Source organism: Lampetra fluviatilis, chromosome 9, assembly GCF_964198595.1.
Source record: "Lampetra fluviatilis chromosome 9, kcLamFluv1.1, whole genome shotgun sequence".
NCBI lineage: Eukaryota > Metazoa > Chordata > Hyperoartia > Petromyzontiformes > Petromyzontidae > Lampetra > Lampetra fluviatilis.
In genome coordinates, this window is record NC_136283.1 from 13,871,053 (window position 1) to 13,890,558 (window position 19,506).

Genomic DNA, 19,506 nt, shown 5'->3' on the forward strand with positions numbered 1-19,506 from the left:
ATTTTCAATAAAAACAGCAAATTTATGTTCATATACGAATAGCTAAACAGACATCCATACAAGAATTAAATAAGATACAATATACAATAATAATGAAACAAACATTTAATGAGCCGTAGCACAAAGTTGTGAGAGTGACTGCATATCAATGTGAGTGAATGCATATTACCATGTAAGAATTGAATTGTGAAGATAAGAAAAATATGTACAAAAAGGTCATTCACAATAGTGATGTTACATCTGCATAAACGACCTCTTATTTGACGATCTCCGATGTACAGCTTGTGGAATGTCTCTCATCAAGGATCAGCAGTAATCTGCCATCATGTTTGAGTCCCATCGGCCTTGGTAACGTTCTTCCATAACTTGAATGTCTTGATGAAAGCGTTCACCTTGCTCTTCGCTCACGTGACCCATGTTCTCTGGAAACTGGGCCACGTGACTATGTAAGTAGTGAACCTTGATGCTCTTTCTACATCCAAGTGCTTGGAAACTCAAGAACAGCTCCTCCACAATCTCTCGATAGTTGTCCGCTTTCCTGTTCCCAAGGAAATTCCGCACCACATCAGAGAATGCATTCCAAGCTCTAGCCTCTGCCGCAGTCATTGTTGTAACAAAGTGTGGATCCCTGATGAGTGTTCTTATTTGAGGGCCATCAAATATTCCTGCCTTTTTCTTCTCGGCACTGAGACTTGAAAAGGTTGAACATATATAGCTGAAGCAGTCTCCAGTGTGATCAAGAGCTTTGACGAATTGCTTCATTATATGTGCAGTGGGGGAAATACAATTGTAGTCCTATTAACCAGAGGCTCATTCTTGATGTTCTTGTCACCAGGCGTCAAACTGATTCTTGGTGGCCAGTTCTTTTTAACCCAGTGTTCTAATGTAGCCCTACTGTCCCAGTAGCACAGAAAACAAGGGTATTTGGTGTGACCTCCTTGCTGACCCAGAAGAAAATTAACCATTTTCAAATCAACACAAATTAGCCATCCATGAACATGGTATTCCAATCTATCCAGAACAATCTTGATGTTGGCATACTCTTCATTCATTTTTACAGTGTCCTATTGGGATTGAACCATATATATTTCTGTTGTGAAGTAATACACATTTCAAACTCCTTTTACTACTGTCAATAAAAAGTCTCCATTCACTTGAATCATATGCTGGCAGTCCCATATTGAGAAGAAGCCCTTCAACATCATTACAATAAACAAGTTGACCATCTGAATGGAAGTACTTTCGCAGTGCTGCTTCTCTGTTACGATAAAAGGAGACACTAGTGCCAGGTCTGAGTAGTCCTTTCTCTTGCAGCCTGGAGGCCAACAATTCAGCAGACTGCTTTGGCAAATACAAATCTCTTACAAGATCATTCAATTCAGGCTGACTAAACAGAGAAATTTGATGACAATCTGCATCAGATGGCGTATATTCCATCTGAGCATCATCATCATCATCTGTAGAAGCAGGTAGACTGAGGGATTCAACATCAATCTCTGGTAGCTCAGTAAATACAGGCACAGGTATTTCCTCACAGTGCTCAACTGGTCGTCTGGCAGATGGGATATCTGGGTATTGTAAGTGTTGTTTGTTTTTCTTATTGAAACCTTTTACATTGACAAGGCAGAAGTAGCAGTTATCCAAACAAACAATTGGCACACCAAACTTCAGCTTAGCATTCTTTCTTTTAGACCATGATCGCAAAGTTTCAACACAGGTTTTACACACTTTGTGAGGAGCCCAATTTTTGTCTTGGTCTCCAAGTCGTACTTTAAAGTAGGCAAGATAAACCTTCTTGACAAAGGTATTGATGTTGCGCCTTTGATCCTGCAAAGTGAAGCTGCCACAGATGTAGCAAAATATATCTGGGTCATTACTGAATTTCCTTCTTTCGGATGTTGTAGCCATTGTTAGATCACGCCCTGCAGAAGAAAAATATTAAATAAATGTGGATATCTACATAAAATGATATTATAAACACACAATCCTAAAAATACAGCACAATATTTAACACTAAAGCAGTCACTGACTCGCAACAACTTGCAATCATAAGTGACAGAGTTAATTTCGGGTAAAATCAATGAAAATGGGGTATGCCGATAGCATAAAAATGAGATGTGATAGAGCAAAGCTGAGATCAGATTTGGAATCAGCACCCTGAAATTAGTCTAAAACTGCTAACCAGTGTAATCTATCGAGTGATCCAATACTTGATCAATCACAATCGGGACTGCAGCCCCTGCCCGAGTGCAGTGCTGGGGTGACCCAAGTTCCATTCCCTCTCACGGCCACCAACACCGGTGACTTGTGAGTGAGTACCTGGTAGAGGTGTGTTAGTGTAGACATCGCTCACTGGGGGAGACAAAGGCGGTCGGGAGGGGTACCGGCCACCTACCCACCCCCTCGTGTGCCGTGCCGGCCTTCTTCATAGGTGCCACTCGCTCACATCACTTGCCCCTACAGCCTGTTACAGGCTACATGTACGTGGAAGATCTTTGTGTGCGTGTGCGCGTATTGGCAGTCGCCCTCCAACAACAACAGAGGGCGGAGGAGCGAAGCTCACAACAACGAGCGGAGCGCCGGGTGGCTAAAGCACAGCAAGTTCGCACAGTAGGGGGCACAGGTGGTGCATCAGCCACTCATCTCAGTCACTCGACACGTGGCACCTGCAGGGTCTGCCCCGTGACCTGGTGCACCTAGCCTGGCACAGGTGGTGCATCAGCCACTCATCTCAAGTCACTCGACACGTGGCACATGCAGGGTCTGCCCCGTGACCTCCTGGTGCACCTAGCCTGGCACAGGTTGTTGTTGTCACCGTAACTCGCACATTGCCCCGTGGCTATCACTGCGCAAACTTGGAAACAGCGGCGGGTGAGAGCGCTCGGGTTATCGACTCTAGCGGACTGTATACACTCGATACGCTTCGTAGCACACACACTAAAGTCTATATATATGTGTGTGTCTGTGTAATACACACGTGTGTGTGTTACACTGCTTAACATCATCATCTCTTGTGTGTAAATAATTGTAGTAAAGTGTCGGTAACTGGTTAACAGTGCGCGGTGAGTAGGCCCAGGCGCCGTCAGCTGTGCGCTGGATGAAAACTCCCGTCGCGTTAATAAGTTGCATTGTTAAGTTATTTAGATGCATGATGTGTACTCTGTCACCTTAGTGTACATGTGTACTCTGTGGCCTTAGTGTACATGTGTACACTGCTGCCTTAGAGTACGTACTCTGTCACCTTAGTGTACATGTGTATTCTGTCACCTTAGTGTACATGTGTACTCTGTGGCCTTAGTGTACATGTGTACACTGTCACCTTAGTGTACATGTGTACTATGTCACCTTAGCGGTGCATGTGTACTCTGTCACCTTAGTGTACATGTTTATTCTGTCACCTTAGTGTACATGTGTACACTGTGGCCTTAGTGTACATGTGTACTCTGTCACCTTAGTGTACATGTGTACTCTGTCACCTTAGTGTACATGTGTACTCTGTCACCTTAGTGTACATGTGTACTCTGTCACCTTAGTGTACATGTGTACTCTGTCACCTTAGTGTACATGTGTACACTGTCACCTTAGTGTACATGTGTACTCTGTCACCTTAGTGTACATGTGTACTCTGTCACCCTAGTGTACATGTGTACTCTGTCACCTTAGTGTACATGTGTACTCTGTCACCCTAGTGTACATGTGTACTCTGTCACCTTAGTGTACATGTGTACTCTGTCACCTTAGTGTACATGTATACTCTGTGGCATTAGTGTATATGTGTACTCTGTCACCTTAGTGTACATGTGTACACTGTGGCCTTAGTGTACATGTGTACTCTGTCACCTTAGTGTATATGTGTACTCTGTCACCTTGATGTACATGTGTACTCTGTGGCCTTAGTGTACATGTGTACATTGCTGCCTTAGTGTACATGTGTACTCTGTCACCTTAGTGTACATGTATACTCTGTGCCCTTAGTGTACATGTGTACACTGTTGCCTTAGTGTACATGTGTACTCTGTGGCCTTAGTGTATATGCGTACACTGTTGCCTTAGTGTACATGTGTACTCTGTGGCCTTAGTGTACACGTGTACACTGTCACCTTAGTGTACATGTGTACTCTGTTGCCTTGGTGTACACGTGTACACTGTCACCTTAGTGTACATGTGTACTCTGGCCTGAGTGTACATGTGTACTCTGTCACCTTAGTGTACATGTGTACTCTGTTGCTTTAGTGTACATGTGTACACTGCTGCCTTAGTGTACATGTGTACTCTGTCTTAGTGTACATGTGTACTCTGTGGCCTTAGTGTACATGTGTATTCTGTGGCCTTAGTGTACATGTGTACTCTGTCGCCTTAGTGTACATGTGTACACTGTCACCTTAGTGTACATGTGTACTCTGTCACCTTAGTGTACATGTGTACTCTGTGGCCTTAGTGTATATGCGTACACTGTTGCCTTAGTGTACATGTGTACTCTGTGGCCTTAGTGTACACGTGTACTCTGTCACCTTAGTGTACATGTGTACTCTGTGGCCTTAGTGTACATGTATACACTGCTGCCTTAGAGTACGTACTCTGTCACCTTAGTGTACATGTGTATTCTGTCACCTTAGTGTACATGTGTACATGTGTACTATGTCACCTTAGCGGTGCATGTGTACTCTGTCACCTTAGTGTACATGTGTACTCTGCTGCCTTAGTGTACATGTGTACACTGTCACCTTAGTGTACATGTGTACTCTGTGGCCTTAGTGTACATGTGTACTCTGCTGCCTTAGTGTACATGTGTACACTGTCACCTTAGTGTACATGTGTACACTGTCACCTTAGTGTACATGTGTACTCTGTTGCCTTGGTGTACACGTGTACACTGTCACCTTAGTGTACATGTGTACTCTGGCCTGAGTGTACATGTGTACTCTGTCACCTTAGTGTACATGTGTACTCTGTTGCTTTAGTGTACATGTGTACACTGCTGCCTTAGTGTACATGTGTACTCTGTCTTAGTGTACATGTGTACTCTGTGGCCTTAGTGTACATGTGTATTCTGTGGCCTTAGTGTACATGTGTACTCTGTCGCCTTAGTGTACATGTGTACACTGTCACCTTAGTGTACATGTGTACTCTGTCACCTTAGTGTACATGTTTATTCTGTCACCTTAGTGTACATGTGTACACTGTGGCCTTAGTGTACATGTGTACTCTGTCACCTTAGTGTACATGTGTACTCTGTCACCTTAGTGTACATGTGTACTCTGTCACCTTAGTGTACATGTGTACTCTGTCACCTTAGTGTACATGTGTACTCTGTCACCTTAGTGTACATGTGTACACTGTCACCTTAGTGTACATGTGTACTCTGTCACCTTAGTGTACATGTGTACTCTGTCACCCTAGTGTACATGTGTACTCTGTCACCTTAGTGTACATGTGTACTCTGTCACCCTAGTGTACATGTGTACTCTGTCACCTTAGTGTACATGTGTACTCTGTCACCTTAGTGTACATGTATACTCTGTGGCATTAGTGTATATGTGTACTCTGTCACCTTAGTGTACATGTGTACACTGTGGCCTTAGTGTACATGTGTACTCTGTCACCTTAGTGTATATGTGTACTCTGTCACCTTGATGTACATGTGTACTCTGTGGCCTTAGTGTACATGTGTACATTGCTGCCTTAGTGTACATGTGTACTCTGTCACCTTAGTGTACATGTATACTCTGTGCCCTTAGTGTACATGTGTACACTGTTGCCTTAGTGTACATGTGTACTCTGTGGCCTTAGTGTATATGCGTACACTGTTGCCTTAGTGTACATGTGTACTCTGTGGCCTTAGTGTACACGTGTACACTGTCACCTTAGTGTACATGTGTACTCTGTTGCCTTGGTGTACACGTGTACACTGTCACCTTAGTGTACATGTGTACTCTGGCCTGAGTGTACATGTGTACTCTGTCACCTTAGTGTACATGTGTACTCTGTTGCTTTAGTGTACATGTGTACACTGCTGCCTTAGTGTACATGTGTACTCTGTCTTAGTGTACATGTGTACTCTGTGGCCTTAGTGTACATGTGTATTCTGTGGCCTTAGTGTACATGTGTACTCTGTCGCCTTAGTGTACATGTGTACACTGTCACCTTAGTGTACATGTGTACTCTGTCACCTTAGTGTACATGTGTACTCTGTCACCTTAGTGTACATGTGTACACTGTGGCCTTAGTGTACATGTGTACACTGTTGCCTTAGTGTACATGTGTACACTGTCACCTTAGTGTACATGTGTACTCTGTCACCTTAGTGTACATGTGTACTCTGTCACCTTAGTGTACATGTGTACACTGTCACCTTAGTGTACATGTGTACTCTGTCACCTTAGTGTACATGTGTACTCTGTCACCTTAGTGTACATGTGTACTCTGTCACCTTAGTGTACATGTGTACTCTGTCACCTTAGTGTACATGTGTACTCTGTCACCTTAGTGTACATGTGTACACTGTGGCCTTAGTGTACATGTGTACTCTGTCACCTTAGTGTACATGTGTACGCTGTCACCTTAGTGTACATGTGTACTCTGTCACCTTAGTGTACATGTGTACTCTGTCACCTTAGTGTACATGTGTACTCTGTCACCTTAGTGTACATGTGTACTCTGTCACCTTAGTGTACATGTGTACTCTGTCACCTTAGTGTACATGTGTACACTGTCACCTTAGTGTACATGTGTACTCTGTCACCTTAGTGTACATGTGTACTCTGTCACCTTAGTGTACATGTGTACTCTGTCACCTTAGTGTACATGTATACTCTGTGGCATTAGTGTATATGTGTACTCTGTCACCTTAGTGTACATGTGTACACTGTGGCCTTAGTGTACATGTGTACTCTGTCACCTTAGTGTATATGTGTACTCTGTCACCTTGATGTACATGTGTACTCTGTGGCCTTAGTGTACATGTGTACATTGCTGCCTTAGTGTACATGTGTACTCTGTCACCTTAGTGTACATGTATACTCTGTGGCCTTAGTGTACATGTGTACACTGTTGCCTTAGTGTACATGTGTACTCTGTGGCCTTAGTGTATATGTGTACTCTGTCACCTTAGTGTACATGTGTACTCTGTCACCCTAGTGTACATGTGTACTCTGTCACCTTAGTGTACATGTGTACTCTGTCACCCTAGTGTACATGTGTACTCTGTCACCTTAGTGTACATGTGTACTCTGTCACCTTAGTGTACATGTATACTCTGTGGCATTAGTGTATATGTGTACTCTGTCACCTTAGTGTACATGTGTACACTGTGGCCTTAGTGTACATGTGTACTCTGTCACCTTAGTGTATATGTGTACTCTGTCACCTTGATGTACATGTGTACTCTGTGGCCTTAGTGTACATGTGTACATTGCTGCCTTAGTGTACATGTGTACTCTGTCACCTTAGTGTACATGTATACTCTGTGCCCTTAGTGTACATGTGTACACTGTTGCCTTAGTGTACATGTGTACTCTGTGGCCTTAGTGTATATGCGTACACTGTTGCCTTAGTGTACATGTGTACTCTGTGGCCTTAGTGTACACGTGTACACTGTCACCTTAGTGTACATGTGTACTCTGTTGCCTTGGTGTACACGTGTACACTGTCACCTTAGTGTACATGTGTACTCTGGCCTGAGTGTACATGTGTACTCTGTCACCTTAGTGTACATGTGTACTCTGTTGCTTTAGTGTACATGTGTACACTGCTGCCTTAGTGTACATGTGTACTCTGTCTTAGTGTACATGTGTACTCTGTGGCCTTAGTGTACATGTGTATTCTGTGGCCTTAGTGTACATGTGTACTCTGTCGCCTTAGTGTACATGTGTACACTGTCACCTTAGTGTACATGTGTACTCTGTCACCTTAGTGTACATGTGTACTCTGTCACCTTAGTGTACATGTGTACACTGTGGCCTTAGTGTACATGTGTACACTGTTGCCTTAGTGTACATGTGTACACTGTCACCTTAGTGTACATGTGTACTCTGTCACCTTAGTGTACATGTGTACTCTGTCACCTTAGTGTACATGTGTACACTGTCACCTTAGTGTACATGTGTACTCTGTCACCTTAGTGTACATGTGTACTCTGTCACCTTAGTGTACATGTGTACTCTGTCACCTTAGTGTACATGTGTACTCTGTCACCTTAGTGTACATGTGTACTCTGTCACCTTAGTGTACATGTGTACACTGTGGCCTTAGTGTACATGTGTACTCTGTCACCTTAGTGTACATGTGTACGCTGTCACCTTAGTGTACATGTGTACTCTGTCACCTTAGTGTACATGTGTACTCTGTCACCTTAGTGTACATGTGTACTCTGTCACCTTAGTGTACATGTGTACTCTGTCACCTTAGTGTACATGTGTACTCTGTCACCTTAGTGTACATGTGTACACTGTCACCTTAGTGTACATGTGTACTCTGTCACCTTAGTGTACATGTGTACTCTGTCACCTTAGTGTACATGTGTACTCTGTCACCTTAGTGTACATGTATACTCTGTGGCATTAGTGTATATGTGTACTCTGTCACCTTAGTGTACATGTGTACACTGTGGCCTTAGTGTACATGTGTACTCTGTCACCTTAGTGTATATGTGTACTCTGTCACCTTGATGTACATGTGTACTCTGTGGCCTTAGTGTACATGTGTACATTGCTGCCTTAGTGTACATGTGTACTCTGTCACCTTAGTGTACATGTATACTCTGTGGCCTTAGTGTACATGTGTACACTGTTGCCTTAGTGTACATGTGTACTCTGTGGCCTTAGTGTATATGCGTACACTGTTGCCTTAGTGTACATGTGTACTCTGTGGCCTTAGAGTACGTACTCTGTCACCTTAGTGTACATGTGTATTCTGTCACCTTAGTGTACATGTGTATTCTGTCACCTTAGTGTACATGTGTACTCTGCTGCCTTAGTGTACATGTGTACTCTGTCGCCTTAGTGTACATGTGTACACTGTCACCTTAGTGTACACGTGTACATGTGTACTCTGTCACCTTAGCGGTGTATGTGTACTCTGTCACCTTAGTGTACATGTGTACTCTGCTGCCTTAGTGTACATGTGTACTCTGTGGCCTTAGTGTACACGTGTACACTGTCACCTTAGTGTACATGTGTACTCTGTTGCCTTGGTGTACACGTGTACACTGTCACCTTAGTGTACATGTGTACTCTGTAGCCTTAGTGTACATGTGTACTCTGTGGCCTGAATGTACATGTGTACTCTGTCACCTTAGTGTGCATGTGTACTCTGTTGCCTTAGTGTACATGTGTACACTGCTGCCTTAGTGAACATGTGTACTCTGCCTTAGTGTACATGTGTATTCTGTGGCCTTAGTGTACATGTGTACTCTGTCACCTTAGTGTACATGTGTACTCTATGGCCTTAGTGTACATGTGTACTCTGTTGCCTTAGTGTACATGTGTACTCTGTGGCCTTAGTGTACATGTGTACACTGTGGCCTTAGTGTACATGCGTACTCTGTTGCCTTAGTGTACATGTGTACTCTGTTGCCTTAGTGTGCATGTGTACTCTGTTGCCTTAGTGTACACGTGTACACTGCTGCCTTAGAGTACGTATACTCTGTGGCCTTAGAGTACATGTGTACTCTGTGGCCTGAATGTACATGTGTACTCTGTCACCTTAGTGTACATGTGTACTCTGTTGCCTTAGTGTACATGTGTACACTGCTGCCTTAGTGAACATGTGTACTCTGTCACCTTAGTGTACATGTGTACTCTGTTGCCTTGGTGTACACGTGTACACTGTCACCTTAGTGTACATGTGTACTCTGCTGCCTTAGTGTACATGTGTACTCTGTGGCCTGAGTGTACATGTGTACTCTGTCACCTTAGTGTACATGTGTACTCTGTCACCTTAGTGTACATGTGTACTCTGTCACCTTAGTGTACATGTGTACTCTGTCACCTTAGTGTACATGTGTACTCTGTCACCTTAGTGTACATGTATACTCTGTGGCATTAGTGTATATGTGTACTCTGTCACCTTAGTGTACATGTGTACACTGTCACCTTAGTGTATATGTGTACTCTGTCACCTTGATGTACATGTGTACTCTGTGGCCTTAGTGTACATGTGTACATTGCTGCCTTAGTGTACATGTGTACTCTGTCACCTTAGTGTACATGTATACTCTGTGGCCTTAGTGTACATGTGTACACTGTTGCCTTAGTGTACATGTGTACTCTGTGGCCTTAGTGTATATGCGTACACTGTTGCCTTAGTGTACATGTGTACTCTGTGGCCTTAGAGTACGTACTCTGTCACCTTAGTGTACATGTGTATTCTGTCACCTTAATGTACATGTGTATTCTGTCACCTTAGTGTACATGTGTACTCTGCTGCCTTAGTGTACATGTGTACTCTGTGGCCTTAGTGTACATGTGTACACTGTCACCTTAGTGTACACGTGTACATGTGTACTCTGTCACCTTAGCGGTGTATGTGTACTCTGTCACCTTAGTGTACATGTGTACTCTGCTGCCTTAGTGTACATGTGTACTCTGTGGCCTTAGTGTACACGTGTACACTGTCACCTTAGTGTACATGTGTACTCTGTTGCCTTGGTGTACACGTGTACACTGTCACCTTAGTGTACATGTGTACTCTGTAGCCTTAGTGTACATGTGTACTCTGTGGCCTGAATGTACATGTGTACTCTGTCACCTTAGTGTACATGTGTACTCTGTTGCCTTAGTGTACATGTGTACACTGCTGCCTTAGTGAACATGTGTACTCTGCCTTAGTGTACATGTGTATTCTGTGGCCTTAGTGTACATGTGTACTCTGTCACCTTAGTGTACATGTGTACTCTATGGCCTTAGTGTACATGTGTACTCTGTTGCCTTAGTGTACATGTGTACTCTGTGGCCTTAGTGTACATGTGTACTCTGTTGCCTTAGTGTACATGTGTACTCTGTGGCCTTAGTGTACATGTGTACACTGTGGCCTTAGTGTACATGCGTACTCTGTTGCCTTAGTGTACATGTGTACTCTGTTGCCTTAGTGTGCATGTGTACTCTGTTGCCTTAGTGTGCATGTGTACTCTGTTGCCTTAGTGTACACGTGTACACTGCTGCCTTAGAGTACGTATACTCTGTGGCCTTAGTGTACATGTGTACTCTGTTTTAGTGTACATGTGTACTCTGTGGCCTTAATGTACATGTGTACTCTGTGGCCTTAGTGTACATGTGTACTCTGTCACCTTAATGTACATGTGTACTCTGTGGCCTTAGTGTACATGTGTACTCTGTCACCTTAGTGTACATGTGTACTCTGTGGCCTTAGTGTACATGTGTACACTGCTGCCTTAGTGTACATGTGTACTCTGCGGCCTTAGTGTACATGTGTACTCTGTGGCCTGAGTGTACATGTGTACACTGTGGCCTTAGTGTACATGCGTACTCTGTGGCCTTAGTGTACATGTGTACTCTGTAGCCTTAGTGTACATGTGTACCTGTCACCTTAGTGTACATGTGTACACTGTGGACTTAGTGTACATGTGTACTCTGTCACCTTAGTGTACATGTGTACTCTGTGGCCTTAGTGTACATGCGTACACTGTTGCCTTAGTGTACATGTGTACTCTGTCACCTTAGTGTACATGTGTACTCTGCTGCCTTAGTGTACATGTGTACTCTGTGGCCTTAGAGTACGTATACTCTGTGGCCTTAGTGTACATGTGTACACTGTTGCCTTAGTGTACATGTGTACTCTGTGGCCTTAGAGTACACGTCTCTGTCACCTTAGTGTACACGTGTACTCTGTTGCCTTAGTGTACATGTGTACTCAGCTGCCTTAGTGTACATGTGTACTCTGTTGCCTTGGTGTACATGTGCACAGTGCACAGCATTGGTCTATAGCAATAGTGATGAGCGTATTGTGCCACAAACCCTGGCCACTCGAGTTCGATCCCAGGCTATGGGTCGCACGAATTGGTGGCCCTTGACGTGGCGTGTGAATGCCAGCACTGGCAAGAGACAAGGGCCCGATTCTGGCCCCACACCACGTCAAGTCGTGCCCCATGCCGACCTTAATAGGTGCTCGCCAATGTCAATTGTCCCCGACAGTCTGTGCGTCCCAACAGGGCCATGTGTGTCTTTCACGTGCAATACAGTATGTAATGCTGTTAGCATACACTGCATGTATCTTCTTTGTTTGGCCTTAGAATGTATAATTAATTAATGTTTGCACCAACTTTATCAATGTTACATTTGTATGAGGAGATACTATTGGGAGAGAAAAAAATAACAAGTATAATTTGCCAAACGTGCCAATGTAGCATGATCCTTGTGACAATGTTTCACGAGACTCGGTGAGGCTATTCTGGATAAGTAATTAACTTTACCGTGTTATTGTCACACAATATTGCTGTTAAATGATGACGTCGGCCCTGAAACCTGAAGCAAAGGTCATGCTCCTGGAATGTCCACTCATTAAACATGTCTATCCATGTGGTACCACGTGAAGCCACGTTCTCGAGGTGTGGGTCATGGGACTTGAAACTGTTTGATCTGTAGAGTATTGTTCTGTGGAGACCAATTTGGGAGCGGTGGCAGATTGGTGAGTACTTCGCTGTGAACCTGAGTTCGATTCTCTGCCATGGCTAACATCAGCAGCGGGTGAACCGATCCTACTGACCAACAACCCGCACTGACCATGTGAGGTGAAGTATGGTCAGAAAACCACCATAATTTACACGGTGTCAGCAGAGGTCCTCTTCCAGCAGTGGCTAAACAAGGGGCTGTGAATTATTATAGACCAACCGCTGAATATTTTGGAGCGTATTAATATTTCATATACTGGCCACATACATTAAGCTATTATTGTAATGCATTGCCGGTTAAACAGGTGACGCAAGTAATATAGTATTGTGGTTTTGTTTTAATTCCTACAAATGTAGGCGTTTGTCAAGATAGTACATGGCACATTGTATATGCCTGTTATAAAATCACCTAGAATGTGGCCTATCCAATTTTCACGGTGGACTACGAATGGTGCGAAATAAGTTCAAATACATATATCTTGTGAGATCTCCCAACGCTAAGCAGGGCTAGGTCTCTCTACTTGCGGGGCTACATGGTGTTGCTAAATGATCTTAATTACAGCATATCCATCGAGGATACAGTGATTTACATAACGAGGGAAACCATATGTGGCTTATTTCCCTATTTACCATGCAGAAGTAACTGTGTTTGAGGAAGTGGTTGATATTACAGAGGAAGTAGCTGCACAGGAGAGGGATTGTGAAATAATTTTAATCGAGATGACTGGTCCCTTTCTCCAGGAAAACGTGTACACATTAGGGCTGTCTTGTGACCAGTTGGCTCTGATCATTTAACACATCGCCATCAGCAGTGGAAACTGATGATGATCCTTATGGGATGACTTGATCTAAAATTATTAGTGTATCTGGTGGAGTGGTGTGGTCGTGAACATCAAGACACGGGATATTAAAGCTACTAGCTGTGCCTGCCATTGGCCATATCGCTTCCTCTTGTGCATGGTGGGCTTAATAGGTACTGACTAACAACATACATAGTACATGCAGCTGACCAGGGGACCCTTTGACTTTGTTTCACACATTTACAATATGAGGGGTGATAAAAATAAAAGACTGTGGCCATATTACAATGTAATATGAGCCACTTGACTGTGATCACGACTGTGTTTGTACGAGTGTTGTGTTTCCACATTACATACTGCAGCAGGGAGGATGGTTGTTGCAGAGAGACCAGCCTACAGCCGGGCTACCTTCAAGATTACCTGGACACCGCTGCTGCTGCTGCTGCTGGTGGCACAGCCTTCACTGCTGGTGCAGGTGGCATCATATGTCCTCCCGGCCACCACGCCGCACAGCTGCTACGTCTTCAACCACACAGCGGACTGCAGGTGCCACCCTGCTCTGTACCTTGCATATGAGGGGCGGTGGCGCAGTGGTTAGCACGCCATGCCACGAACCCGGCCACCCGGTTTCGATTCCCGCTCACGGCCAACACCAGTGACGATTATCTTAACTGCTCCTGGGACTCTCCTAGGTCGACTCAGCTTCAAATGAGTAGGTGGTGCGATGTGTAAACATCGCCACTAGGGAGACAAAGGCGGTCGGGCTTGGTGCTTGGCCACCCACCCCCTCGTGGTGTGCTGTGCTGACCTTCATAGGTGCTCGCTAACAGCACTTGCCCCACGAGTCTGTCAAGGCTATGCAGGGGATATTTGTCTTTGTGCTTGGCCTACCTACCCAACCACATAATGTCCACCAGAGCAGACACACACGGCAGAACCTAGGCCAAATTGTCTTTTTCTGCAAGCGGTTTACAAGTTTACTCCCCTGTATTTAATTTCAATAAAAATAAATGTAACTAATAGTTAACATCAGCCCACAGGCTCTCATGGTATCAGATAATACAAAATAAAGTGGAGTCTACTTGTAGACCACAAGGCATTATGATACATTTTTCAGAAATCACTGCATCCATGCTGTCATGTACTTATGCATCTCACAGTCTGTTAGACTGGAGTGGGATGTTAGACCAGGTCCTTGCACTATTATGCTTTTCAGCTGCTCGCATTCGTTTCTGTTGATGTTGCACTTATGCTGTCAGAACATGGAGCAATTCCGAGTGACATTAGCATGTGCACGCTTGTCATTTACATGACCGTTGTTTTTCGCCTTTCCTGCAGACACCTGCAGCTGTCGCACGTCCCAGACAACCTCCCGACTGATCTCACCTCCCTACTGCTGGAGCACAACAGGCTGCATTCGCTCCAGTCGCACCTGCTCGCTCGCTATCCTGCCCTCCGCTACCTCGAGGCCGGTTACAACTCCATCTCGCAGATGTCGCCGAACGACAACCCGTGCACCGTGCTGCCCAACCTCGCTGTCCTCTCGATTCCGCACAACCAGCTGGGCAAGCTGCACAGCGGGGTTTTCGAGAGCTGCTCCTCGCTCGCCGAGCTCGACCTGTCATTCAACACCCTTCAACGGACGTCGGCCGAAGAAAACATCTTCGCGCCGTTGACGGTGACCGATATTTTAAAAGGCTTAACCTGGACCGAGTCATTGGTAGGGACGTGGTAGCTCACGCCTCGTGTTCACCGTCACTTTGAATTCGTTTTTACCAGCTCCAGGGACAGCGTGTAACAGGCCCAGAAACTGCCCCAGTCCCCCCCACGCTTGGGTGTGCAAATGAGGCCGTGTTGTGGGCTTGGACACCTGAGCGCTCGCTTCATCCATCAACAAATACTTCTGACTTTATCCGGCCGGGTGGCGTTTAGGAAGCGGTCTGCAAATAGAGCAGACTTTTTTGCAAAGTGTAATGTAAGCAGGCTTTAGGTTAGGATATTTTAAATTAAATTCGAATAGTGTTTTAATTTTTTTGGTTGGGAATATTTAGAACCAACACGACCAGGAAGTTGAACTAAGCAGAGTGACATCATGGCACGTGTGCCTAGTTAATGTGTCATTCCTGTGATGTCATGACTGTTCTTGGGTTGGCGTGGGTTGGCGCGGCTAACAAAGAAATACAGTGGTACCCGGTATACGTCGTTAATTCGTTCCAGAAGGTAGGACTTATACCGAAAATGACGTATACCAAACGAATCTTTCCCATAAGAAATAAAGGGAAAGGAAATAATCCGTTCCAGAGTATAAGAAATTATATTTTATGTGGCATATTATACACTAGCGGAAGTACCCGGCTTTGCCCGGGTGAAAAATATATTTCTTAAAAACTTTACATATATATACACAGATACTAAGGTATTGTCAAAGCCCGGTTGGCTGTTTGTACATTTCTCCACCAACAAATATATAAGAGGCTTTCACAAGTCCAAAAAGTTGTAGAAAGTGTGGGGTAAATAGTTGATGTCAAAAGGTTTCCGAAAATTGCGGTCTCCCCCCCCCCCCCCCTCAAAAAATATCTTTACCCCTCGTAGGTATATATACTAACAACACCTTACATACAACAGAGGAAGTGGTATCTATTGACTCTGTAGTAGTATCTACTGACTGTACCGTAGTATCTACTGAGCCAGTAGTAGCTACTGACTGTGTAGTAGTATTTAGTGACTGTAATAACTACTGACCATAGTAGTATTTACTGGGCCTACAGTAGTATCTACCGACTATATACTCGTAACGACTAACTGTATAGTATCTGCTGACTCTATAGTTGTATCCACTGACTATAGTAGTAACTACAAAATCTATAGCAGTATCTACTCACTCTATAATAGTATCTACTGACTCTAGTAGCTACTCACCGTGGTAGTATGTACTGACTGTATAGTAGTATATACTGACTGTAGCAGTATTGACTGACTGTAGCGGTATATACTGACTGTTTTAGTATTTACTATAGCGGTATCTACCAACTCGATAGCAGTATCTACTATCGCTACAGCAGTGTATACCGACTGAGGTCGTACCTGCTATCACTACAGCAGTGCATACTGCTGTGTTGGTACCTGTTATGATGACAGCAGTGCATATTGTGGTGGAACCTGCTATGATTACAGCAGTGCATACTGCTGTGGTGGTATCTGCTATGATGAGAGGAGTACATATTGTGGTGGTGGTACCTGGTATGATAACAGCAGTGCATATTGACTGTACTCGTCATTCACCCTCACCATTCACCACTCACAACTCACCCTTACCACTCATCCTCACCACTCACCACTCCCACTCACTATTCACCATTCACCCTCACAACTCACCACTCACCAACCTCCCTCACCAATCTCCCTCACCACTCACCCTCACCACTCACCCTCACCACTCACCACTCACCCTCACCACTCACTCTCACCACTAACCCTCACCACTAACCCTCACCACTCTCACTCACCACTCTCCCTCACCACTCACCACTCACTCTCACCATTCACCCTCACCATTCAGCCTCACCACTCACCCTCACCACTCACCCTCACCACTCACCGTCACAACCACCACTCACCCTCACCACTCAACTTCACCCTCACTCCTCACCAATCACATCCTCACCAATCACCACTCACCCTCACTGCTCACCCTCACCGCTCACCCTCACCACTCACCCTCAACACTCACGCTCACCCTCACCACTCACCCCTCACTAATCACCACTCACAACCGCCACTCACCCTCACCACTAACCCTCACCACTCACCCTCACCACTCACTAATCATCTCTCACAACCGTCACTCACCCTCACCACTCACTCTTACCACTCACCCTCACCACGCACCCTCACAACAACCACTCACCCTCACAACAACCACTCACCCTCACAACAACCACTCACCCTCACTACTCACCCTCACCACTCATCCTCACCAATCACCACTCACCCTCACTGCTCACCACTCAACCTCACCACTCACACTCACCCTCACCACTCACCCCTCACTAATCACCACTAACAACCGCCACTCACCCTCCCCACTCACTACTCACCCTCACCACTCTCCCTCACCACTCTCCCTCACCACTCTCCCTCACCAATCACCACTCACCCTCACCACTCACCCTCACCACTCACTACTCTCCCTCACCACTCTCCCTCACCACTCTCCCTCACCACTCTCCCTCACCACTCACCACTCACGCTCACCACTCACCCTCACTACTCACCCTAACCACTCACCTCTCACCCTCAACACTCACCCTCACCGCTCACCACTCACCCTCACCACTCACCCTGACCACTCATCCTCACCAATCACACCCTCACCAATCACCACTCACCCTCACTGCTCACCCTCACCGCTCACCCTCACCACTCACCCTAACCACTCACGCTCACCCTCACCCCTCACTAATCACCACTCACAACCGCCACTCACCCTCACCACTCACCCTCACCACTCACCCTCACTACTCACCACTCATCCTCACCAATCACACCCTCAACAATCACCACTCACCCTCACCACTCACGCTCAACACTCACCCTCACCACTCATGCTCACCACTAACACTCACCACTCACCCTCACCACTCACTAATCACCTCTCACAACCGTCACTCACCCTCACCACTCACTCTTACCACTCACCCTCACCACTCACCCTCACAACAACCACTCACCCTCACAACAACCACTCACCCTCACTACTCACCCTCACCACTCATCCTCACCAATTACACCCTCACCAATCACCACTCACCCTCACTGCTCACCACTCAAACTCACCCTCACCACTCACGCTCACCCTCACCACTCACTAATCACCACTAACAACCGCCACTCACCCTCCCCACTCAACCTCACCCTCACCAATCACCACTCACCCTCACCACTCACCCTCACCACTCACCCTCACCACTCACCCTCACCACTCACCCTCACCACTCACTCACCACTCACTCACCACTCTCCCTCACTCACCACTCTCCCTCACTCACCACTCTCCCTCACTCACCACTCTCCCTCACTCACCACTCTCCCTCACTCACCACTCTCCCTCACTCACCACTCTCCCTCACTCACCACTCTCCCTCACTCACCACTCTCCCTCACTCACCACTCTCCCTCACTCACCACTCTCCCTCACCACATGTTAAGGGCGATCCTAAAGGAATCTACAACCTTCGATGATTCCTTTGCGCGATTCAAATAATCGATTCCTGGCGCATAGGAGGTTTCCATTTTTAATTACAGAGTTTTATTTTCATTCGTATGTTATGTTTTAAAGTTTGCAGGAGTTTTTAATTACATTTTAGCCCTGGTCAACGCCGGATATTTCCCATTCGTAGCAGTTTATATCAACTCTATAACCAACTTATATTAAACGGAAATAAGGCGATTCTAAATTAATCTACAACCGTCGATTCCTTTTCGCGATTCAGAGAATCGATTCTTGGCGCGGTCGGGTTTAGAATTTTAATTACACAGTTGTATTTTCATTGGGATGTTATGTTTTAAAGTTTTCAGAAGATTTTAAATGTATTTTTCCCCCGGGCAACGCTGGGTATATCGAGTTTATACCACAGAGTCGTCGCCTGACAGAGTTGCGTGTCGAGGCCTAGTACCGTGCAGAGCCTCCGGCCTCGCCTAGATTGCCCACCCGGCTGAGGCTGGGTGCTGGGCCCGTTAACCCCCCCCCCCCCCCGCGCTACAATAATACTGTCTAATCGCTATATTTTTATTATCTACCGACCCTATAATAGTAATTGCACACATTGGGGTGGAAGGGGAGTGAAGAGGACGTGAAACTTTGATGAATTTACCTCAGAGTCGCGTGTTAATGCGTGCGCATATTTATAACGTTAATTAAAAATGGCGTCCACCCCGCAGCGAATGCGTCGCTACTCGTTGCCAGGGGCAACCGCCGGCCGGCAAGAGTAAATAAATAAATAAAGCGTCAAATAAATAAATAAAGATACATCGCACTAAATCGATAATCGGTCCGATTTAAAGTTTAGAGACGAAAAATCG

The 19,506-nt window shown here is 45.4% G+C and overlaps 1 protein-coding gene across 4 annotated transcripts in view; it reads left to right on the plus strand.

Moving 5' to 3' along the window:
• The first annotated feature begins 2,519 nt into the window (after nucleotides 1–2,519).
• LOC144934233 (toll-like receptor 3) overlaps nucleotides 2,520–19,506 on the plus strand; it is a 41,527-nt gene continuing 24,540 nt past the window's right edge. For 2 of the 4 annotated variants that reach the window (XM_078859857.1, XM_078859855.1), the window contains exons 1-3: nucleotides 2,643–2,871; nucleotides 13,788–13,971; nucleotides 14,764–15,103. In XM_078859857.1, the coding sequence (XP_078715983.1) occupies nucleotides 13,796–13,971; nucleotides 14,764–15,103 (516 nt within the window). In that variant the 5' untranslated portion in view covers nucleotides 2,643–2,871; nucleotides 13,788–13,795. Of the gene's footprint in view, nucleotides 2,611–2,642; nucleotides 2,872–12,631; nucleotides 12,643–13,787; nucleotides 13,972–14,763; nucleotides 15,104–19,506 lie in introns of those variants that run through there. The other 2 variants (XM_078859856.1, XM_078859858.1) reach the window with 2 other exon arrangements.